This window comes from Gymnoscopelus microlampas (assembly GCF_963454915.1).
Source record: "Gymnoscopelus microlampas genome assembly, chromosome: 14".
NCBI lineage: Eukaryota > Metazoa > Chordata > Actinopteri > Myctophiformes > Myctophidae > Gymnoscopelus > Gymnoscopelus microlampas.
In genome coordinates this window covers 25,938,704-25,963,047 of record NC_139951.1, presented here as the reverse complement: position 1 = coordinate 25,963,047, position 24,344 = coordinate 25,938,704, and the positions used below count along the sequence as shown (strand labels likewise).

General features: G+C 41.8%; 2 protein-coding genes across 4 annotated transcripts; one reads left to right on the top strand and one right to left on the bottom strand.

Moving 5' to 3' along the window:
• Nucleotides 1-2,964: 2,964 nt before the first annotated feature.
• Nucleotides 2,965-8,212, bottom strand: LOC311060395 (uncharacterized protein). 2 transcript variants are annotated; one of them, XM_084078568.1, is made up of 8 exons: nucleotides 8,083-8,212; nucleotides 6,980-7,885; nucleotides 5,539-5,566; nucleotides 5,276-5,425; nucleotides 4,106-4,279; nucleotides 3,551-3,628; nucleotides 3,407-3,443; nucleotides 2,965-3,098 (listed from the first exon to the last, which is right to left on the bottom strand). In XM_084078568.1, the coding sequence occupies exons 2-7, from the start codon at nucleotides 7,874-7,876 to the stop codon at nucleotides 3,415-3,417; spliced, it is 1,356 nt and encodes a 451-aa protein (XP_083934694.1). In that variant the 5' UTR covers nucleotides 7,877-7,885; nucleotides 8,083-8,212; the 3' UTR covers nucleotides 2,965-3,098; nucleotides 3,407-3,414. The 2 variants fall into 2 exon arrangements, with proteins under 2 accessions (XP_083934694.1, XP_083934693.1); XM_084078567.1 differs by lacking the exon at nucleotides 8,083-8,212 and having other exon boundaries at nucleotides 6,980-7,923.
• A 3,755-nt stretch (nucleotides 8,213-11,967) lies between these two features.
• On the top strand, nucleotides 11,968-23,851 carry LOC311059804 (DNA excision repair protein ERCC-6-like). Of its 2 annotated transcripts, none has more exons than XM_084077872.1 (10): nucleotides 11,968-12,172; nucleotides 13,801-13,885; nucleotides 15,247-15,291; nucleotides 16,726-17,047; nucleotides 17,516-18,345; nucleotides 18,669-18,783; nucleotides 19,232-19,417; nucleotides 20,075-20,418; nucleotides 20,636-20,825; nucleotides 21,478-23,851. In XM_084077872.1, the coding sequence occupies exons 2-10, from the start codon at nucleotides 13,845-13,847 to the stop codon at nucleotides 23,275-23,277; spliced, it is 3,873 nt and encodes a 1,290-aa protein (XP_083933998.1). In that variant the 5' UTR covers nucleotides 11,968-12,172; nucleotides 13,801-13,844; the 3' UTR covers nucleotides 23,278-23,851. The 2 variants fall into 2 exon arrangements, with proteins under 2 accessions (XP_083933998.1, XP_083933997.1); XM_084077871.1 differs by having other exon boundaries at nucleotides 19,229-19,417.
• Nucleotides 23,852-24,344: the final 493 nt, after the last annotated feature.

The following is a 24,344-nucleotide window of genomic DNA, read 5'->3' as shown; positions in this document are numbered from 1 at the left end:
AGTAACACACCACTTTCTCTTTTGTGGTTTTGAATTACCTTCTGGTAAGGGTGTCAACAGTTGGGTTTGTAGAGAAGAAATCTGAGTCTACCAATTTGTCTTTAAGATTTCTTCATCTATGAAAGGTTATCCTAGGCAGTTCTTTGTACAGTTCACCAACTTGTGGGTCACTATAGTATGATATGCCAATGTCTTTTGATTGAATGTTTGATTTACTATGCCAGGTTTGAGTATCAAAGTACATATAGCCTAAGAATATTTGGAAGGGGATTTTTCCGCTCTTAAATCTCCAAATAAATACCTTATTAAATCCTCAACCATCAACATATATCCTCTTCCTATCCTTGAATATTTTATTAAACATGCATAACATTATTTACTGTATATCAGACATGCTCTTCATAAATGTAGATCAAACAGATGACAGAAGAATGCCTTCTCTTTGATACTGAGAACATTGCAATGTAATGTGAATTGACTGGGTGTATTATGTTGGGAGAAGAGGTTATCTCTTTGACTGCCAGCATTTTAATGAACTAATTGCTTACACTTTTGAAAAGGTTAAACCTCACGGGTAACCTTTAAACAGAACTGGAAGGGTTGGGGTGTGGTTACTTGGAAGAGCCAGGTACTTGGTGTGTATTGGGAGTCATGTTGTCTGAACATGCTTTATGAAGGCACCTTCTTCATTATAACTTTATGGAAAGCGTTTGCAGCCATTCAGGGCGGCTGGCGATGCAGATGGATGGTCAGGGGGGTATAGTTTATACCAACAAAAGTGGGAGGCTTATGTCTCCTGTAGGCAGCATTAAGTTAGTCCACTTACCCAGTGCTTCTCCAAATTAGCACAGTTGTCAGATTCTGTGGAGATCCCAGCTTATGCAGTTACTCTTCAGGAGCTAATAGAGTTTCAGTATTTGATGCATGTAGCTCATTTTGGATTTGGATTTCATGACAGCAGACATGTTATCACTGACCTAAGCTGTGGGCTTAGATATAAACTAACCTAAACTGTAGGCTTAAGTCTGAGCTAAGGCCTAAGCTGTAGGTTTACAGGCCTTGATCCTAATTGCTCTGAATAATAACAGATTCTTGTGCAGCACTACTGGTATATACCAATAGGTGTCATGAGTGTTTAGGTCTTGTGTATAATAGGTTATCTGTCCCCCAGCAGGGGAGGGGGGTATAATCAGAAACAATTTGCACTCTGTTTGTCTGTCTGGCCGAGATCTTGTCCAAAGTATATTTCTTATGATAAAGCTAGGGTGACCAAACTTGGGTAGATTTCTAGGCCACGGAACAAAAGGTGCCACTTACCAAAAGTTGTTCACTGTAACCCAAAAACCCAATCAAAATCACTGCTTTGTCCGACGGGGGACTGCATTGCCCTGCAATACTGCATTGTTGAGAATACTGTTGATGGATCTACAGTATGGTAGGCAATCTTTTCGGGCACATGACAGTTTTCTTAGGCTGGCATGATCACCCATGCAGTGCCAGACTGTGGAAACCACCATTGCTTTTATGACTTATTAAAACCTATCAAAGATTGAGTTAATAATTGAATATGAATAATAAAGGTAAGAAAAAACATATGCACGTAAAACAATAATGATTCGTAGTCAATTAGCCCCAAAATAGGTGGTCATCACCCCTGATGTACACTGTACAAAACACTGGTTATACAATAGTGATCAGTGATGAATTGTTTTATTTTTTTGGACTGTCAGACCTGCCATCTGTTCTCACACTTTCTGGAAAAAGATTGTATAACACTGCTTCATCCAAAGGAAACTGAAGTTATATAATTAATGCATCTCTCTCTCTCTCTCTCTCTCTCTCTCTCTCTCTCTCTCTCTCTCTCTCTCTCTCTCTCTCTCTCTCTCCCTCTCTCTCTCTCTCTCCGGATTCTGTATCTCATAACATAATATAGTATATTATCTATACTATATCTATAGGCCTATCCAGTATGATCTATTCTATATCATTTATAATATATAATGCATTTTGGTAAAATATTTGGTGTTGCCACTTCTTTCTATTCTATGTTATTTTGATGTAAAAGACAACTTTAACCCCAGCATCCGTATTGTGGGGAAAGCTTTCGCAGAAAATAGCATATCGACAATCTCACAACGCATCGTGCTGCGACGCGTTGTGAGCTTGTCGATTGGCTATTTTCTGTGAAAGCTTTCCCCACAGTTACAGAAAACTGAAAAGACAAAAACGAGTAAAGAGCCCTGAGGGACTCCGCTCAACCATATGGTTAAACATTTCTCAGCCTGCAGTGTTTTGTGTTTCACTCTTGTCAGTGGCAGGTGCTTTTATAACAGATAATTGTCACAAATCAAGTCTATGTCATGAGACAGACTATTTCTGGTACGGTGTGCTTACTGAATAATTAGTTGATCTGAGTGTAATGATGTACTTATCCAGATATTAACACATGGCAAAGCTGCCTAAATTTGGATGTGTTGTTTTTTCTCCCTACTTCATGTATAGCCACTGAAATTATTTGACCTTGCATTGTAGGCGACAGTTGATAGATAATGTAACACAGCGATTCCCAAAACGGGTGGGCCGCAGGGATATTGCAAGTGGGCCCCCAAATAATTGCCAAAACGGGGGCGTCACGCACGATAGGGCCCTTGAGACTTATTAAGACTTATTGATAACATGACATCAATACAAAAATAATGTATGTAAAAAAAGTCATGGCATTTTCTATTTTCTCTTTTAAACCATGAAAAAATAGTTTCCATTGCGATACTGATAAATAGGAACTTAAATATATGCTGCCGTGTTGAGTGGTCAGATGGGTGGGCCGCGAACGCTTTAGAGATTTTCAAGTGGGCCCTGATCCAGAAAAGGTTGGGAAACACTGCTGTAACAGACATTGCTCAAGGAGTACAACATAGTACAACTTACAAACAATTTATTCAAATGGCTACATTCAGAAAACATTGCAGCAGAGACTCCAGAGGAATGACAGCATTCACCTGGATGGACAGTGAGACAGACTTGGTTGTAAATCCACGTATACCCAAACTTCTCATTGTTCTGGTTCAGCAATTATTTTTTAGGTATATTCCACGTCACTGTATAATACAAGAAAATCACCAGAGTTGATTATTACTGACAGATACCCTGGGTTGTATTTATGAACAGTTTAAACACAAAGACCTATTACATGCTATTCAAAAATGGCAGATCTGCAAGCTCACCGTGTTGTGAGCTTATAGATTTTCCATTTTCATAGAATGTCGACAAATCTTGACAAATCTTCCTAGTTGGCACAACATCTTTTCAAATGGGGGCCAAATACAATTTGGGAGCCCTGGACATGAAAATATCTGAGAACCACCGGTTTAAATAGCTGCTGGATGAACTTCTTAAATGGACTTACACTATTGATCAACGGGTCATGATGTACTTGACAAACGCTGTAAAGGAACACATGGATGAATAAACAAACAAATTGACTGTGGGCATGTTAAGACGCTTGACGAGGACCAAACACTAGAGGGAGCTAGTGCAACACCATCCTCACCTTCACAGTTGATGTAGCCATTGGCATCTTCTTGTCCTGTTAGCAACAAGCTCACTTCTTCCTCAGTCATCCGCTCTCCTAGATCAAACAGTTCTCTCATCAATTCATTAAATAAACCTCTAAAAAATAAAGGGTACGTCGTTAATAGTCGGATATTCATTCAGTCAGTAAAATTTGAATGCAATCCATGGGAACGCAGAGAGAAGCAGACCCTATAATAATCAAAGAGATGCATGAAATAGCAGTAGTTGTACTAGTAGTGGTGGTGATGTGTGGCCAGTGCATTACATGAGAATCAGATTACAATCACAATATGAACTACAGCAATGTCCTATTCACAAGTAGCCTGGAAACCAGAAGAATCTGCCAGTGCAACAAAGTAGATGGTAGATTTTGTTTTAGTCTGGCCATGCCAGGCTAATTCACAAGAGGTGATAATATTATTATTATTGTTATATTACACGTGTAATAATGATAATTATTATTATTATTAATAATAATTATAATAATTATAATAATAATAATGACATTGATTATATCAAATTAATACAACACCTAGCGAGGCAAGCACGTGACGAAGCTCCGCTCCCATGATAGTGCCATCGCCCTCCTTGTCGAAGACGCGCAGACCTTCCACCAAGTCTTCAAAGGTGCCTGTGTCTGTGTGCTTGGAAACTTCCTGCATCATGGGCAGGAATGTGTCGAAGTCTAGCAGCTTCGTGCTCATTTCTGTATAAATAACGACAACTCTGATATGGATCTTACGTATCGGAGGAAGCTAATGGGGATCCAAATAAAGTATAATGAATGAATAAAGAATGGCTTCATATTCTTGAATTTAGATTATTTCCTATAACTTGACACATGTTAGAAAATGCAGTATTGAACAGACTTGATGCTGCCAAAGGTCATGACTGATGTTTCATTAAGACCTTTACAAGCTTTCACTGGAGCCATGTTCGTGAGTTGACAAAGCATCTGTGATCACTGGCATGATGGATGTTTCATTAATGCCTTTACAAGCTTTTACTGGAGCCATGGTTAGCAGTTGACAAAGCATCTGTGGTCACTGGCTCGTCAGTGTGATTTGCTCTGTCATACTCCATCAAATCAAACAGAACGGCACAACATATTCTCACTCGACTGTAATGCTGCCACGTCCTTTGTCACGGAATCTAAGCTGGCCTGGGCCACATACAGTGGCAACATCCATAATCCCGTTCACACCTTCACACTTATGTCACCGTATGCGTTTGTGAAACCATGTGTCATTTCGACTGCTCTGCTCTGTGGTGTTCTGGGCGCCTAAAATAATCCAGCCTTACAGTGTGTTGCACTATTGTCCAGCAAGCTGTGGGAGAACCAAGACAACAGGGCTGTTTTGGGAGACTGCATCCCCATGTGTAATTGAACAAGTCTCATTATCATGTGTCAAAGTCAGTGGGTATAATCCATCTTGTGCTAATAATATATATGTTAATACCACTAGTATTACCATTAATACCAGAGATCAAAATTGAGTTGTTGAAGCTGGCACATTTCTGTGTGTTCTGTAGCCAGGAAAATTTCACATTTTGCTGCAATGTCTGAAATATTTGATCATGTGGTTCATGTGGCATTATTACAAGATGTTGAATCGTTAGACTTCCTCCACTGCTTAAAAATATATTTATCCAAAGCAGAGTTTTGACATGTATTCTGATCTGGACAGCAAGTTGGACTTACCCTCTGGTTTGGGCCTTCCCAGTATTTCAATCACTTCTGCGTTGGTGGGATTCTGTCCCAGTGCCCGCAACACATCCCCACACTGGCTATAAGTGATCTTCATCTCACCTGTTGGAGTCCTGTCGAACAGTGAGAAAGCCTCTTTGTACTCTGTGGATACAAGATGGGTCGATCAGAAGTAGTTCATCTCCTCAAATAATGTTGAACTAAATTACATTTTCCTCAAACCACAGCAACAAGCAAAGCAAGACATGATACTGTACCAGCGATTTGTTCTGGAGAATATTCCACCTGTAAGTGGAGAAAAAAACATTCATTTCTTTGTGTTTCTACCTCTATAAAGATAGGTGAGGGCAATCAGAGAATGAAATAGAGGACAGTTTGAGAGCATATCCCCCCATTTGTTTGACTTGTGTTTTGTTGGCACCATTTGAGTCTTGACAGATGTGGACTGTAGCCTTTGGGACTGCAGACTGTTGGACCACACCCTTCTTGAGTGCTATTTTAAGCCCCATGACCACCAGGTCTATGGTATGTCACAGTATACAGTACATACTGTAGATATTAAATGCTTCACTTCTGCCCATGGTGATAGAAGGGATGCTATTTTAAGACCAGCAATAAACTGCTGTAAAGCTTCACCAAGGGATTGCTTAATGCGCTATAACAAACCACATGTATAATGTTCCCTATGCTCTGATGCACATATCCAGAAATACACCTACAATACAATACTTCACACAGTATATTATGCACCACTTATAAATACTTCTAAACACGATAAATGTCATAAATATGGGGATGCCACGCCATGGCATGTTTAGCAAAGATCTACATTTTAAAACAACTCGATTGTCTTTCAGTTTGCAAAACAAACAAACAAACAAAAAAGTGAATACAAATGATATCACCTATTTCTATTAATCCATTAAGACCTGTAAAGCATCCGTGTTATTTTAGATGTCTTTGGCTATTCAAAAATAGCAGTGCCGCGCTATGAGCTTGCAGATCTGCTATTTTTGAAAAAACTTGAACATTTATGCAAATCTTTGAATACATATATGTTTTTGAAACAACATTTTTAACTCAAATATGTGCTTCTGGGGATCCCTGGAAAAAAATATTTTGAGATAGGGGTCCGTGGCCAAATACATATAATTTTGGGGGTCCTTGACAAGGGAAAAGTTGGAGCACCACTGATATAGCAACCAAACAACAAATAATATGTATTTGGCCGTAGACCCCTATGTACATCATCAGAAAATAGCAGATCTACAAGAGATGAGCTTGCATATCTGCTATTTTTTGAATAGCCAAAGAAATCTAAAATGACACAGATGCGTTCCCAGTCTTAAAGTGTTAAGAGATTGATAAAAATACAGTATATTATCTATGTGACTGCTCAATAACTAAAAAACATAGCCCCAAGAAGTTCTTCTTTTCTTATGCTATGCCCTGGTGTATTAGTATTTATCTTTTGCTATCATTCTTTAAGATCTTTTATTTTTGGGGCTTTTATGCCTTTCTTTCATAGCACAGTAGACTGACAGGAAATGGGGAGAGAGATGGGGTGTGACACGTAGCAAAGGTCATCGGGATCAGGATTCAAAAACGCTATCAGCCTAGGTGCCCAGACCGCCACACCAGCGGCCTGGGCCTTTTGCTATCATTTTTAATTAAAACTAGCCCCTGCAATTAGTTTACCTTTTCCTGGACAGTGTTAGGGTCCCTTGATGGTTCCTGTGCTGCAGCTGGAGCTGTGGTTGTGGTTGTAGTTGGGACAGGGGTTGCAGCCTTTGGTGGAGCAGTTGATGCAGCATTCGGTGGAGCAGTTGATGCAGCCTTTGGCGGGGCAGGGGAGGCAGCCTTTGGTGGGGCAGGGGTTGTAGCCTTTGGTGGGGCAGGGGTTGTAGCCTTTGGTGGGGCAGGGGTTGTAGCCTTTGGTGGGGCAGGGGTTGCAGCCTTTGGTGGGGCAGGGGTTGCAGCCTTTGGTGGGGTAGGGGTTGTAGCCTTTGGTGGGGCAGGGGTTGCAGCCTTTGGTGGGGCAGGGGTTGCAGCCTTTGGTGGGGTAGGGGATAGAGCTTTTTGAGGGGCAGGAGATGTAGCCTTAGATGATCCAGATGATTTGGCAGCACCAGGGTCTTTGGATGGTTCTGCAACATCTTTGGGTGGAGCTTTTGTAGGTACTACAGGACCTGTTCCCAGCCCTGGAGCAGGGGATGGATCTGGACCTTCAGGGGCTGGTACAAGACTCTCTGAGGTTGAGCTGGGAGAGGTTTCAGGGACTGGGGCAGGGGGTTCAGAGGCGGAACTGACTGTGGCAGGAGCAGGATCAGAATCTGGTGCAGGATCTTTTGTTGGCTCTGATGGTGGTGCAGTGGCAGGATCTACAGCAGGATCAGAATCTTGTGCAAGATCTTGTGCTGGCTCTGAAGGTGGTGCAGCGGCAGGATCTTCTGCAGGATCAGCATCTGGTGCAGGATCCTTTGCAGGCTCTGAAGGTGGTGCAGCTGTCTCAGTGGAGGATGGAAGTGCAGAGGTGGCGGGAGCTGCCTCCTTGGCTGGTGCTGTCTCCTCTATCTCTGGCTCATTGGGAGGCATGATCAACGACTAAGAGATAAGATATAAATCCACAGAATGTGAATGTCTCAAAACCTTTATGACTTAAAGCTGCAGGGTGGCAAAGCTCTCTGATGTTAAATAGCCCCAGTCCGTGCTTTGACCACGCCCCCCCCCCTCATGACATGTCACACCTAATAAGGAAACAACGCACAATTCCCATGGCTGCTATGATATGACCCACTTACCTTTGTCCGGCCTCTTTGAGTGCGTCATTTTGACAATGCAGCATCCCTACCGACTGCAGGGGCACGTCTACTGACAGGTGTGTGTGGGTGTGTGAATATGTATGTTTCATATGTTTGGGTTTGGATACGGGGTAAACAATAGAGGGGCTGTAGTAGAGACATGCTGGGATGAACAACTTTCTTATTATAGACACATGCCAGGCGTAAAGCGTAAAGCCTAATAGAGCCCCACCTCCCAATAGCACGCGCACATGCACATGCACACACACACACACACACACACACACACACACACACACACACACACACACACACACACACACACACACACACACACACACACACACACACACACACACACACACACACACACACACACACACACACACACACACACACACACATTTCTGAAGCATGAAACCTTATGTTGCCCCACCTCCTGCCCCTCTGACATGCCACTGTACTCTGGGGCCTGACAAAGGGTTGTATGTGCTTGGCTGTACTGGACTCTATGTTCTATGTATGTTCTTTGTATGATCCATGGATGCCCACATAGATGCACACATGGCCAACTTTGGACAGCAGCCCACAAATAGGGGGAGGGGGGGTCTGGGTACAGTCTAATTTAAAACACAGAGTGTACAAATGTAACCAAATGGCCCTTACCGGTCCATTTTGTTTCATTTGTACACTCTCTGAGTTACAATGAATCTACAAATGGCTAAATTAACACTAAGGATGGCGGATCCACTATAGTGAGAATTAATTATGAAGTCTTCATGGGGCATTTTCAAAAGTGAAAGAATATGTTTTTCTTTAAGTATAAATGCAAGAATCAAAATACATGTGGGGGAACTTCAAATATGATATCAAAGGCCAACCATGAGAACACCATGTACAGGGGCTGGTAATACCTTATCTGTTATTGAATTTTCAAATGTGGAAATGGTCAGATTGAATTAGGAATTAATCCAAAATAATGGCTTGCTTTTATCATAGGCTTTGGTAATTCATCCATGTTCAATCGTTCTTCATCTCCTGGAAAAAGAAAATGAATGTAAAACCAAGATGAAGGCCAAGTACAGCATCACTGCTATTAACTCACAATGACACAGCGGGATAAGTATAACCTTTCCTCTTGAGAATATTATGACTTGGCTGTTGGGAAAGAGAATGGTGTGGTTAAAATGTTAAACGGCATGTACCTGTCCTGTAGACACTGATGATTTCTTCCATGGTACAGTCAAATAGGCTGCTTAGAGAATTCCTGTCCTAAACAAATGAGAATCGCACGGCAAATGGACAGCACAAAATAGCGTGTGTATATGCATGTGTGGTGTGTATGTGTACATGTAAATTTACATGTACATGTAGATTTGTTGGTACATGGGTAGCTGGCATTAGCTTGAATTGCAATTCAAGCTAGTTCTCGTTTGAATATTTGCTACTACCACCAAGATATGCATCATTAACTTGTTTGTTTGATTGTCAGGTTGTGAGACGGAATGGGATGGAGTGAGCTGTTGGCCAGCTGCCTCTGGAAGGCAGAGCATCTCTGTGGATTATCAAAACTGCCATTCTACTCTCTGTGTTTGTAAGACCTGGAGTGTACTTAATTAATTTCCTAATGTTGGGGTGACGATGGCCTAGTGGTTAAAGCGCATACCACATTGGCTCTGATGCAGCCTGACAGTGAGCCGCAGGTTTGATTCCTGAGCCTGTCGACCTTTGCTGAGTGTCATTTGTTTGTTCCATAGAGTTAAAAATAAGTTTGTTTCTTGTCTCTCTCCGTGTTTCCTGTCACTCTCCACTGTGCAATCTGAAAAAAAGATGGAACAGAAAAGCCCCAAAAATATGAATTAAGGAAAAGTCGTGTCTTGTCATTTGGTACACAGCTAAATCTTCTGATCTTCCTGAACATCAGTATCAACATACAGAAGACAAAGGATACAGATTTTAATCCAAATGTGAAACCGCCGTACAAGTAAGACTGGATGTTGACACAGTAGGAAGTACTGCAAGTCATGAAGTTGTAAAGCTGATGACCTTCTGCATCAAAGGGATTCCTATGACTCAGTATTGCAGCTTTGATCTGGTTGACAGCATCATGCTCTTTCTTGACAGCGCTTGGCTGTACCTCATGGTGTTCTTCGTTTATTAGCAGTGACATCAAATTAAACTCTGTTGAGAGGCGTGACATCTCTGGTGTGGCCAGAAAGAACCGTTGCCGGGCTTTGGCATTATTTAAAATGCCAATTAAACCAGAGTGTATTATTTTTTATCATCCTAGTTATTCTGATTCATGGTCTGCGAGACAAACAGTAGGTAAAGCAGTAAATCTCACTCTTCGTGACATATATATTTGATTATTATTTTTCTTTCGCCTGAACTATTAAGTAAAATACATAATATTGATTTAAATGAATAGTACCTAATGTAGTATTATCAGATAGAAGCATATTATTATTATTATTATTATTTACCTCGTCACCACTTTGGGGTGCCACTGCAAGAGCCTGAACATCATTTTGAGACGTTTATTGGATTCCTTGACCCAGAAAACATAGGATTTAGCATTATTTAAGTTTCTCGGTTTTCTTGGAGCCATGTTAATTCTGGGGATGAGTGTGTTTTCTCTTTATTTACCAGAAGATGGCGCTGTCTGACATTACAAAAGAGAATGTTCAGTGCATGGTAACAGGTGGGCACCAAAACCATCTGGGCACTAGGGACATGTGGGCACCTGGATGAGTGGGCACTTAGGGGTAGAGATAACTGGGCAACAGGACGAGTGGGCACCTGGAGAGGTGGGCGCCAGGAAAACTGGGCACCAAAACCATCTGGGCAGTAGGGACATGTGGGCACTTGAATTAGGATTTGTGTCCACAAGTGTTTATGCTGCTTTGTAAATCCCAAAAATATGGTGCCCACATGACATGTCCCTAGTGCCCGATGGTTTTGGTGCCCACCTCTCCAGGTGCCCACTAGATTCAAGAGATGTATTGATTCAAGAGATTTATTGTAACAAGGATGTACAAGTACACACTGTTAAAAACTTATGTTGGGGAGGTGCTCCAAATACACAGAAATAAAAATAGTTCATAAATATCAATACTATGCTTAAATAAATACATTAAAGACAGTAAAAAGACTAAGATCAGCATACAATGCAAAGTATAACACCCCAGAAGTTTAACGCATAGACTCATTTTGCAGTCTTATATAGCCTGTGAGGAAACTGTCTTTCAGTCTGCTTGTGCTGGCCTTTATGCTCTGGTACCTCTTCCCAGAGGGCAGCAGATGGAAAAGTCTGTTGTGGGGATGTGTGAGGTCCTTAATAATCCTCAGGGACTTCTTGAGGCAGCGCTGGGTGTACAGCAGCTCCTCCAGACTGGGCAGCTGACAACCAGTGATGCGCTCGGCTGTGCGCACCACCCGTCTGAGGGACTTCTGGTCCCTGTCTGTACAGCTCCCATACCAGCTGGTGAAGCTGCTTGTCAGCAGGCTTTCAATCGTCCCCCGGTAGAAGGCCTTGATGATCCGTGGACTCAGGCCGAACTTCTTGAGGCGTCTGAGTCCATACAGACGCTGCTAGCCACTAGTCCTGGTGCCCAGTCAGAGTCACCCCAAAAATATGGTACCCAGATGTCCCTAGTGCCCAGATGATTTTGGTGCCCACCTCACCAGGTGCCCACTAGTCCAGGTGTCCAGTCAACCCAAAAATATGGTGCCCAGATGTCCCTAGTGCCCACTTGTCTTGTATTCCTTCCCATTGGTTTTGCGTTGCTAGATCCCGCCCACCGTGCCTTTTCTTTACCGCTGATTGGACAACAACTCATTTACGTCACCGGAATGCTCACACGGCGGGAATAAACGGTTGCGGATTATGCGGAAGTGTAGCTGATAGCGGAGCACAGCTGTATTCTGTAACTAACAAATCACTCTGGTATGTTTGTATCATCAGCCCAGACGCACGATTCTTTTTCTTGTCTATTGTTCATGCCGAAAGGAAAGGATACACGCCAAACAGACACTGCTGAGCAGTAATTCGTCTTCTCTACGTCTACTTCGGTGTGCTTTTAGGTTCAAGGTAAGCTAAGCCCTTGTTTGTTGTATGTAGCTAATACAATGTGGTTTTATTTGTCTTTGCTAGAAGTTGTCGCGTTATGGCCTTGTTCGACAGCGTAGTTTTAAGTTTAACTAACTGTTGAAACTCAATGTGTACTATTTATTAAATCAGTGGTTCTCTAACATTTTCATGTCAAGGTGTTTGGCCGCGGGCGGACCCCCTTTTCTCACGGAACGAACCCCCATTTCAGGGAGCAGGGAGGGACTCGCATAGGAAAAGGGTTGTCCGGACGCAACTTTTTGTCAATAAACTCGTTATTATTCTGTGTTTGAGTTTGGAAACACTCGTTTTCATTTACTCAACGTCCTGCTGCTTCCTGCATAATGTGCAATTTTTAAACTGGGTTGCACGCAGGACGTTGAATTATAAAAACGAGCGCTTCCAAACTTGAAAACATGGAAGATCAAGACTGCAAAGTTTATTCACAGAAAGTTGCTTATAACATTGACAATGGTGTATTATTTTCAAACAAAGTCTTGACAGAGACAAAGGATAACTCAAGCTATCCGTATTCCGTTTATCGCCGTGTAATACAATCAGATGGGGCTTTTCTGTTTAATGAATGGATTGTCAATGGAGGGTATTGCAAGTTGCAACCTAGATGCAGATATAGCATTCATAGCATCTACATAGGTACTAGCAGCATCTTGTATGGGGTCCCTGCCGTCTCTCCCTGGCACAACATATTTTCAGGTTCATGGCCAAATACATATTATTTTGGAGGTCCCTTGACATTAAAGTTTGAGACTCTGATCGAAGCTATTCCATGTATGCCTCTTTCTAGCCTTGACTTGGATTTTCTTGAAAATAGTGTTTGCACGTTCGCCCTTTTTGGTCCGTACATCTACATATATACGTTCAGATTTCAAATATAAAGTGCTTGCCCCATGGCCACGGATGTTACAATTATGTACGGCCTCTCAGAAATACATATATTCCGTATTGTTCAATAAAAAGCATTTTAATCCGATCGGTGGCTTTCTTCTTGTAGTAGAAAATGCACATGCTCTCTGAGTTATGTATCAATACACCTCCCAACCGATAGGGTTGCGTAGTTGAAAGCATACAAAGAAAATGGCCACAGATTGGATTAAAATACGTTTTATTGAACAATACAGAATGTACGGGTACCTCTGAGGGACCGTACGTAATTGTAACATCCGTGGCCATGGGGTAAGCACTTAAATTTGAAATCTGAACGTTTATGTAGATGTACAGACCAAAAAGGGAGAGTGCAAACACTATTTTGAAAATAAAAAATAAATATATACACACACACACCCACCCACCCACCTTTGGTAGATCTGCTATTTTCGGCAAATGTTTCCCCCAGATCCCCCAGTCCACCTAATATTGGACAGCACTGCTGCTGTAGAGGTTGTTCTTAATAAAATGAAATGTTTAATGCTTTGTACTTACTTATTTTTCTTTTCCCTCTCTTTCCAAGACCAACCATGTTTGTTCACTGAACACTTTGGGGAAATTAACTGAATAAATGACATCTTAGTCTCCCACCCTATAAATGAAAGTGACATAAACACACAGCATATAAAGTAACTGTAGAGCTATTGCTTCCTCTGGGTTTGCAGAAAGAAGACGGATAAACGGGATACATAGACCAACAGACAGCGAGATGGATCCATGCATAGATGGAATTTCTTCCAAGCTGGAGAAGTGAGTACTGAATAATTTAACCACTTAAAGCTGCACTATAAATTGAATCTTGACCATTGTAATGTTGTGGGAACAGGAGTTGAAGACTAGTAGCATAGGTCCAACAGTTAGTCCAGGTAATAGACAGACCGCAGATATAACGTCAACACAGCTGGTTTATTTAGCAGCCTATAATGTAAACATCAACTATATCAAGCCAGGTCTCACGGCACTAACATATTTTATCAATGGCAGGAACATACCACCGTGCATATACTCTGCATGCCAACATACTGCTGTGAATATATTGGAACTGACATCAGATATATTGTACACACTAAGCAGCAAAACAAAAGGAAGCAGTGCACCACCTTGTGGTACCAACTGGTATTGCATATGCCTACTGACTGACACATCAGTTTAAGTTCAAAATTTGTGTCAGATCCGGTGTTTAGGTGAGACATGACCTTTGACACGTTATAAATGTCTCAATGGAAGAGCAGAGAGACAAAATACAACCACCCCTATTGCATGAGTTATATTATATTAACATACTCTACCATACAGATTGGACAACATTTAAGTTGTTTTCATAATAAAAAGAAAAGTTGCATAGTGCCGCTTTAAGCCCTATATACTTTTGTCATAAGATTAATAGCAAGTGCCCTTACACTGGTGGGAACTTGGAACCATTTGACTTGCAGTCAAATCGATGGTGTTCATTTAATTGAGTGTATACATGGAACCAAATGACCCGGTCCATTTAATTAACACTCCAGATTCTACAGTATACACTTCTGTCACTAGGCAAATGCATTGACGTTGTTCTCACACTTACTGCAGGGGCGACCATGCAAGATGCCAACCTGCTCATCAGTAGCAAGGTTATGTACAGAAGGAAAGGACGCATTCTCCGCCATTCTTGATCAAATAAATAAGATCAGTGTTACTTATTGCACTGATCTTATTTTGTGATATGCACACTAAACAATTTTATTGAGGTATCTAAAAACTCTAGTTAGTTTCTGGGCTGTCATTGACTATACTTGATGCACAGTCAGAAATATACTGTGCTTTTTAGATGCCTTAATGAAAATATATAGTGTGCACAGTGAAAAACACGTGATAAGTCTTATTTTCCTGAAATTATTATTTTACATGGGCCGCAATCATTCAAAGACTATTTTTACTCAAACACTTGTCCACCAGTATCTCATTGACTTCAGTGTATTCCTTCAAAAGTTTGGCTGATGTTCATGTTCTAACCTTCTTTACAGCCTTGAAAAGAGAACCTCAGGGATGCAACGCAGTATTCAGAATCGGATGGTTCTTTCTGTTCAACTATTACTGACATTTTACTGTTTTTCTTTTTGTTTTGACAGGTCGTTATCTCTGGATTCAGATGAGAAAACGGAGGCCTATCATCGGTAACTATGAAATCAATTTCCATTTCTGACTTAGAAATAAATACCTGACCTAGGAAGAAAAAAGTTCTCCATAAAAAGATGTGAACTAAAAGTTAGAACCCAACGCCAGATTTTTGTTTCTGTTCCTGATTTTGGAGAGTCCTAGTCTTCTAGAATATAGACCACTGCTGTTTACCAATATTTTGTTGAAAGTAATTTAAAAATAATAATAATAAAAATGTATTTGACCACCTAGTCCTTCAAAGATTTTTGAAAAATTGTCTATGTACAAGCTCACGTGTTGCAATGCATTGTGAGATTGTATATGATATTTTAGTAATTGAAAATGTTTGCCTATAACATGCCCAAATTTAGGGACGCCAGGTTGAAAGTGGTTAAGAATCGGGACGCATCAGCTGCATAATTGCCAGTACTGATGTTGTCAAAGTAAAAGGCCAATATATCCGTTTGGGCCCTGCAAAAGACATCTTATGAAGTATCCAATCTGTCGTATTGTGATTGGATCTGTTTATCTTGATCATCTTTAATTTATTGGACAGTGTTTCCAGCGTTTTAACTCTTGAATAGGTTTATTTAATGTCCTTCTAAGAGGGTACTTCTAAGTTAAGGTTTCAGTGTATCCCATCCTGGGCTCCGAGCCCTCCTTGGAGGAGAGGGGGAAAGTGGCCGTGTCTGTTTTGAGGTAGTCCATCCATCTTATCCAGAGTTGGGTTGCGGAGATTTAAATAAGTTGCACAAAATCATAACTTTCATTTATCCACTGTCTGCCTGTATATTCTAAATGTGATGTCAGTCCAACTTGTCATATCAATCAATTACCCTATAACGTAAACGTACAGTAACTCCCACAGGTGACATTGTGAAGCACACTATTGTCATTTTAAAAGTAAATGTAACAACTTTAAATCTGGCATCCCTATTTTGTTTGTTTCGATATTGTCAATATAGAGTACAGAGTTCCTGACGTCACTCACTCATCCCCTGGGTCACGGTTTTGTTTCCCCATTCTGAATTCCTATAGATGGATTTAATATTGCGGCATATGAGAATTGTGGTCCAAAAATAAACAAACATGAGTCAAACCGCCAGGCTCATTTGTTTATTTTTGGTACACAGTTCTTATATGCCGCGATATTAAACACGTCTATGGGGAAACAAAACCGTGACCCAGGTAGGATACTTAAATTATGTCAGACTTCGGTACTCTATTGTCTTTTTGTTTTTACCCCATTGAAAACAAGTTTTCAATGGGGTACACGTTTTGAGCTTGTAAATCGTAGGGGTTCAACATGTCTGAAAAATGTGGTGTGTGCACGCACGGTGGGTCTCAGCTTTGGTCGGATGTAAGAAGGGGGGGTTCCAAGGAAAAAAGTTGGGAACCACTGATTCATGCTACATAATACATGCATAACTAATATGCTTTTGATTTTCCAGGCATATCAAGGACGGGAAAGCCGCTGCCAAAGCTGGAGATATGGCCAAAGGCCTGGAGGAGTTCAAGAAGGCCTACAAAATCATTCCCAGTGAAAAACTCATGGGGAGAATAAATAGAATAGAGGACATCCTGGCAGAACAAGGGGATGATAGTGACGATGAGGATTTTGTGACAATCAATGGCCTTGCACTGTTCAAAGACCTGCATAACAAACTGTACGACTATCAGAGAGATGGTGTAGCATTCCTCTACGGTCTGTACCGGGATGGGCTTAAAGGGGGCATCCTGGCAGATGACATGGGTCTTGGCAAGACCATCCAGGTAGGGCTGCAACTAATGATTATTTTCATGATTGAGTAATCTGTCGCTTGCATTTTATTTTTGATTATTCAATCAATTAATCTATGCAATTAATTTAGAATACTAGTATGCTGATAAATGCTCAACACAAGTTATCTGAACCCCTTGAATATGTTTTCCTGGCATTTCCAAGCATTAACATGAAATATATTGGTGCCGTTATAGATGGGGTACCAATGGCTACATTTGATTTTATCCATATGGAATTTGACCCCGTGCTATGGGGAACTGCCAACGTTTGAGCATCCAATTAGGGCTGCATGGTCATTATTCTTTTGCGATGACCATGCTACTTTTTATAGTTCACCAATGCGGTTACCTCTGTTTACATGGTGCATAGGCCTACCAGAAATGTTCACATGATACATCACTAAACTGATTATTCAATTACTGAAATAAAAAATGTATTCTTTTCACCCCTACATCCAGATCATCTCTTTCTTATCGGGCATGTACGATGCCGGGCATGTCAAACATACCCTCCTTGTTATGCCCACTTCCCTAATCACCAACTGGACAAAGGAGTTCGGCAAGTGGACCCCTGGAATGAGAGTGAAGGAGTTCCATGGCACCAGCAAAGCAGAGCGAAACAGGAATTTGGAGAAGGTCCAGAGACGTGACGGCGTGATCATCACCACGTACAATATGCTGCTAAACAACTGGGAGCAGCTGGCATCTCACTACGGCCGTGAGTTCAAGTGGGACTACATGATCCTAGACGAGGCACATAAGATAAAGGGCTCATCGACAAAAACTGCCAAAAGTGCCTATGCTGTACCTGCGAAAAACCGCATTCTGCTCACAGGAACCCCTGTGCAGAACAACCTGCGAGAGTTATGGGCTCTGTTTGATTTTGCCTGCCAGGGCTCTCTCCTTGGCACGGCAAAAACCTTCAAATCGGAGTATGAGAACCCCATCACCAGGGCCAGAGAGAAGGATGCCACTCCAGGAGAGAAAGCCCTGGGAGCTAAGATGTCTGAGAACCTCATGACGACCATCACACCGTATTTTCTAAGGAGGACCAAAGCAGAGGTCCAGAAGAAACAGGCCGCTAAAGAAGAAATTAATGGAGAAGAACACCTAGACTCCAACAACAGCCAAGGCACAAATAATGAAACCGAATCAGGCACGGCAGTCATGCCAAAATTGACAAGAAAGAATGACCTGGTTGTGTGGACATACCTGAGCAAGGTACAGGAAGACATCTACAACCAGTTCTTATCCCTTGACCACATCAAAGAGCTGCTCACAACAACCAGGTATGCCTGTCAACACTGAGCTCTTGATACTACTTTTACGGTGTCAGTTTTATGATTTATTTTTGGGTTATTCATCATTTGACACTATGGAGGAAGTGTCAAATGCAAGTGCAAGCATTTTAAACTTCGTTTTTCATATTCAACATTATTTTGGTCCTGCTGGAAACCAGTTTCCCACTTGTTGAACCCTCACGCGTTGAGCTTGCAGAATGGCTATTTTCTCCAAGAGATTTTGTGTAAAGGAGCAGACCCTGGGGGACGGACATTGGTCAACAAGTACATAGGGTTTAGTAAGTGGTTAATCTCTACAACCCTTCTAACAGGTCACCTCTGGCTGAACTTACTGTCCTGAAGAAGGTGTGTGACCACCCAAGATTGCTCTCTACCAAAGCTGTCGCTGAGCTGGGCCTGCAGGAATGCTTATCTGAGGACCAGCAGGTAGGCCGGTCACAATTATTTCATAATCTCCTTGCCGCAATCATTTTTGCATAATAATTAGAATTGTTTCTATTCATCTGTATAAAACGGCTGCCTGAAATGTAATTTTTCCTATCATTATTTCAACATCTTTGTCCATGCTCTTTTAACCACTTTCAACCTGGCGTCCCTATTTTGGGTATTTTGGATAAAACATTAAAATGTTGTCCATTTACATAGTACATTATTAATTTATTTTGATTATTGTGTCATCATTGTCAGTCATTTCTTTGTATATTTCATTATGGGCTTGTTATATATTTATAAGTTATTTGTCATAATGTATCTGCCCTGTGCAATTTTTTGTCTACAAAGCAAATAGAAATGTTATGTTTCAATGCTAAAAGCACAATTAAATAATAATTCATGGTCAACTAAAATGTCATGATGGTGATGGCCCTACCAGCAGGAAGTTGTAGGAAGCAGCATTGAGGGCATCTCGGATGAAACGCTCATCTCCGAGTCTGGGAAGATGACGTTCCTCCTCCAGCTCCTCCAGAGGCTCAGGGAGGAAGGTCACCGCACCCTCGTCTTCGCACGTTTCCGGAAGGTGCTGGACATTCTCCAGCGAGTCCTTACCAACAAGGGATTCAAGGTGTGCCCTTGACTTTTTTGATAGTTGCTGGGGGCTGGGCTCTATGGACAAAATCAAATATGACTATATTTGACCAAATGAATACCTCCATCAGTATTGTGACGATAATATTGTGTTGTAACGATAACGTAAAAAATTGCTAAATTAACATATACAAGCTGATGGCTTGTATATATATTTTTTGACAGTATAAAATAAGGCTCAAGTGATTTTAAAACCAGGAAAAGAGAACTTGCATAGTATGCCATATTAAGATATGAAGATGGGATATGAAGAAAATCCCATATCGTATCACAATATTGATAAATACAGTAATAGATGCATGTTATTTAGATACTAGGTATGTTCAATTTGTTCACCGTAGAGTACCAAGAAAACAACTAGAATAGCCAGTAGACTGTTTAATGTCTCCTGGCTATTCTAGTTGTTTTCTTGGTACTCTAATTCAGTGGTTCTCAAACATTTCCATGTCAAGGACCCCTTGTAGATCCAGCTTGTAGAGTGATTAAACCTATGATCTGAATAGTCATTCTTATAAATTCTCTAACTTCTAATAGTGAAATTTAAACTCATTTTATTGTGGGACCACTGGGTCCCTGGTCCCCACTTTGAGAACCACTGCTAATTAACCTAATTAACCACTTCCCCTGTTGTAAGGTTATGAGGCTTGATGGCACGATCACCAAGATGGCTGAGAGGGAGAGGCTCATCCAGAAGTTCCAGAAAGACGGACGCTACTCCGTCTTCCTGCTGACCACCCAAGTGGGCGGCGTCGGCATCACCCTGACCTCTGCCAACCGCGTGGTGATTTATGACCCCAGCTGGAACCCTGCCACCGACGCCCAGGCCGTGGACCGCGCGTACCGCATTGGGCAAAAGCAAAATGTGGTCATCTACAGGCTCATTACCTGTGGCACAGTGGAGGAGAAGATCTACAGGCGCCAGGTCTTCAAAGACTCCCTGATTAGACAGACCACAGGTGACAAGAAGAACCCTTTCAGGTATGCTGTGGGATTATACGTTTATATTCAATTCCATTTTATCACATTGCCAATCACAACAAGTTGTCTCAAGAACATTTGTAGAGCAGAGACCCGATGTGTGACCAGTTTAATTTGAATCACCCAGTAAGATAAAACATTAATATATTTACCTTCACAGGCACTTCATTTGAATAACACAGTAAGATAATACATTTCAATATATTTATCTTCACAGGTACTTCAGCAAGCAGGAACTGAAGGAGCTCTTCAGCCTGGAGGAGACGCGCTCCTCCAATACTCAGATTCAGCTGCAGACCCTCCACTCCAGGCACCGCATCACAGACCCCGAGCTGGATGAACACATAGCACACCTGCACTCTATGGAGATGTTTGGCATCACTGACCACGATCTCATGTTCTCGCAGGTAGTTATTCCTGTACAGATTGCTTTAACTCATATGTTTAATGCAGTGGTTCTCAAACCTTTTCAAGTCAAGGACCCCCGAATTGATATATATATTTGGCCCCGGACCCCCATTTGAAAATGTTATGTGCCAGGGACCTCCAGAAGCCAAGATTTGAGTTAAAATGTTCACTTAAAAAGAAATGTATATTATTCAAAGATTTAAACACATTTTCATGATTTAAAAAAAATGGCAGATCTACAAGCTCGCTTTGAGCTTGTAGATCTATGAGCTTGTAGATCTGCTATTTTTGAATAGCCAAAGTATAAAATATGGTTAAAATGACTGATGCTATATTAACCCCGTGGTATCCCCCTAAGGACCCCACTTTGAGAACCAATGGTTTAATTTAAAAAAAATCTTTTTGCTATTGCTGCCATCCTTGACGAGGCTTCCCCCCCCCACCTGTTACACTAGCTTTATTATGTTGTTGCACAGTATTTTGCATACCACCACACTTGCTTTATTATGTTTGTTTCACAGTATTTTGCATACCACCACACTTGCTTTATTATGTTTGTTTCACAGTATTTCGCAGACATCCACACTTGCACTTCACTGCTTGAACCTGTGTAGGTACTGACAATTTTTTTTATTTATCTTTATTCTTGAGGTGGTCAACTGCGATGACGAGGACCCCGAGGATGAACAGTCTCAGCGCTACATTGAGACAAGGGTCCAGAAGGCACAGGAACTGATGAGGGTCGAGTCCGAGCTGCATGCCCAGCTGGCGGAGAGCATGGGTGCAAGCACAGAGCCAGCCTGGCTGAGACAAACTGGTCAGAATGGAGCGGCAAGGTCCAATGACAAACGAGAGGGGGCAGAGCCACGCCCTCCTTTCCCCTCCTCCCCCCGATATGATGACGACATCCTATCGGCGGGACCTAGAGGTCCACTTGTGGTTGTGGACCTCGACCAGTCTGGCTCTGTAGATGGTGCGCAAAGTGGGAGTGTACAGATGATCGATGACAGTTTTGAAGAGAATCTGGCCGGATCAGTGGAAGAAGACAAACGATCACCAACAGATGTGGCATTTCAGTCTGGTCCTGCTGAGGAACACCATGACAGCAGTCAAAATCTAAGCGTGCAGATGGTCAACATCACTTTGGATGATAGTGTTGCTGAGAACCAGGCTGAAGAGAAACATGACTCACCCAGAGATGCGTCCTTGAATAGGGTTCTGTGTGGTGTCAAGGCACAGGATGCGTCCTTTAGTGAGATCATGGACACTTCAATAACGAAGGATGCCAGCCTTGGCGGTGTTTCAGCCAGAGATGTGTCCTTGAATGGGGTTCCGTGTGGGTTAGAGGAAAGCGATGCCTCCATTAGTGAGGTCATGGACTCACCAGGACTGAAGGACCTCAGCCCTGGCATCTCTCTGAAGAATAAAAGACTGTCTGTCCTGCGGTTGTCTGCTGGTTTGAGTATGAATGAAGACAGTGAAATTAACTCATACAATGAGTCCCCCCAACATGAGTCCCCCCAACATGGTGACTTCGTCCTTCAGCTGGAGGACAGTTGCGACGACATGTTCGCAGGCGAAGACCTGGACGAAGAGAAAATTGAAGCCCAGGAGAGGAAGTTGCTCTCCCGTCTTCAGTTAGAGGGCAGTTTTGATGTGGAGAAGTCACTCAATGTGGGAAGAGAGCATGCAAGTGTCAATGGCTCCTGTGTCTCTGAGATGGACCAATCTGCAGACTCGTTAATAATGACTAAGAAGAAGGCAGGTGTCATTCATGACAGTGAAGAGGAGGAAGATGACCACATGCACCAGCCCCTTATTGGCCCGTTGGATGAAGTGTTTGCTCCAGAACTGGGAGCTTCCAGTTCCACTCCAATCAGATCCGCCCCACAAGGCTCAAGGTCCAGGATGAGCTGTGGAGGGAACACCTCTGTGGCCTCTAGGCGCAAGTCACTCAATGTGAAAAGAGAGCGTGCGAGTGTCAATGTCGCCTGTGTCTCTGAGCTGGATCAATCTGCTGACTCGTTTATAATAACTAAGAAGAAGAAGGCAGGTGTCATTTATGACAGTGAAGAGGAGGAAGATGACCACATTCCAGAACGGGGATCATCCAGTTCCACTCCACTCAGATCCGCCCCACTCGGCTCCTCAAGGTCCAGGATGAGCTGTGGAGGGAACATCTCTGTTGCCTCTAGGCGCTCTCTGATTAGGTCAGTGATGGAAGACATGGATGATGAAGAGAGCAGCACAAGAGAGGGTGAGGAAGAGAGTGTAGGAGCAGAAAATGTTGAGGAGATTGAGGAAGATGACAGTGAAGGCTCTAATGAGGAGACTGAGGACGATGACAGTGAAGGCTCTAATGAGAAGATTGTGGAAGATGAGGACAGTGAAGACACTGAGTGGTTCGATGCCACTAAGGCAGAATCATCTTCCGATGATGACATGGACTAATGAATCAACCAGACAGTTGTTTATGTTGCCATGTTTTTTTTTTCCAATAACTATACAATTTAGCTGATTAGAAAATGTATTGTTGTCGGGCAGAAACCTCGTATCTCAACTATTCTTGGGAATTGGGACAACTCTAATCAATAGATATTTTTCCAAAAACTCTTCAATTAGGCTGGGAAATTATATTTTAAAAGATAATGGGCCAACCTCCCATTTGTCAACTCCATAAGATGGTATATCTAATGGTGTTGACATCTTACAGAATTAGTGTTACTAAGTAATTTGAAATATTGTGGTAGGACATGATATGTTCCAATCATCAAGACTGGGTGATCGCCATTTCTTTCCGTAAATGAATGCCCTACTTTGTCATAGTGCAGTGTCGCACACAAGTTCAAGAAATAACCGATCTACAAGCTCACGTGTGGCAATGTGATGGTTTATGAAAAATAAAGTGAAAGTGTCTGTGGGGCGTACACATATTAAACCAATAAAGTATAAACAAGAGCATGTGACTTTTTCCTGAAAAGTTAATATTTTGCACAATTTCTTTTTTTATGAATAAAATACACATTTGCATTTGTCCTTTCCTTTCTGTCTTGTTTGTGAAGAGAGAAAAATAAGTGCTGTTTTGTAATTATTAATCAAATTGAGTAAACACAGCTTTACTTAACCCAACACGGAGAATAAATACATTTTGTAACAAAGATGGATCATATTCATTAAATTTAGGTTACAGAAGCTGTCACTTTGATCATCAACTTCATGCTCAAATGTGTTTACCTGTCTACAGGTAAACGCATGATCTACAGGCTGTAGATCATGTCACACTAAACAAAAATGGTGCTAAATAGTGCTAAAAGTGATTCTTTGAATCGTGATTATGTTCTACTAGACTCAGGTTCTGGCCGCTACGCTACCCTCACACCTACGTGACACCGCCGATCCAACCAATATGTCTGAGTCTGTGCTCAGGAATGTGTCAAAAACAAAACAAATCTCCATGAATTCAAGGCTTCATGGAGTGTGTAATTAATAGAAAATAAGTATTATTGGGTGAACTATTC

Coding starts and splice junctions, on each gene's coding strand:
- LOC311060395 (XM_084078568.1), bottom strand. CDS start 7,876: ATGCCTCCCAATGAGCCAGAGATAGAGGAGACAGCACCAGCCAAGGAG. Junction 5,426..5,538: donor TTCTCCAGAACAAATCGCTG/GTACAGTATCAT, acceptor TTGTATCCACAG/AGTACAAAGAGGCTTTCTCA. Junction 4,280..5,275: donor GGGAAGGCCCAAACCAGAGG/GTAAGTCCAACT, acceptor TTATTTATACAG/AAATGAGCACGAAGCTGCTA.
- LOC311059804 (XM_084077871.1), top strand. CDS start 13,845: ATGGATCCATGCATAGATGGAATTTCTTCCAAGCTGGAGAA. Junction 18,346..18,668: donor GAGCTGCTCACAACAACCAG/GTATGCCTGTCA, acceptor CCCTTCTAACAG/GTCACCTCTGGCTGAACTTA. Junction 20,419..20,635: donor GACAAGAAGAACCCTTTCAG/GTATGCTGTGGG, acceptor TTATCTTCACAG/GTACTTCAGCAAGCAGGAAC.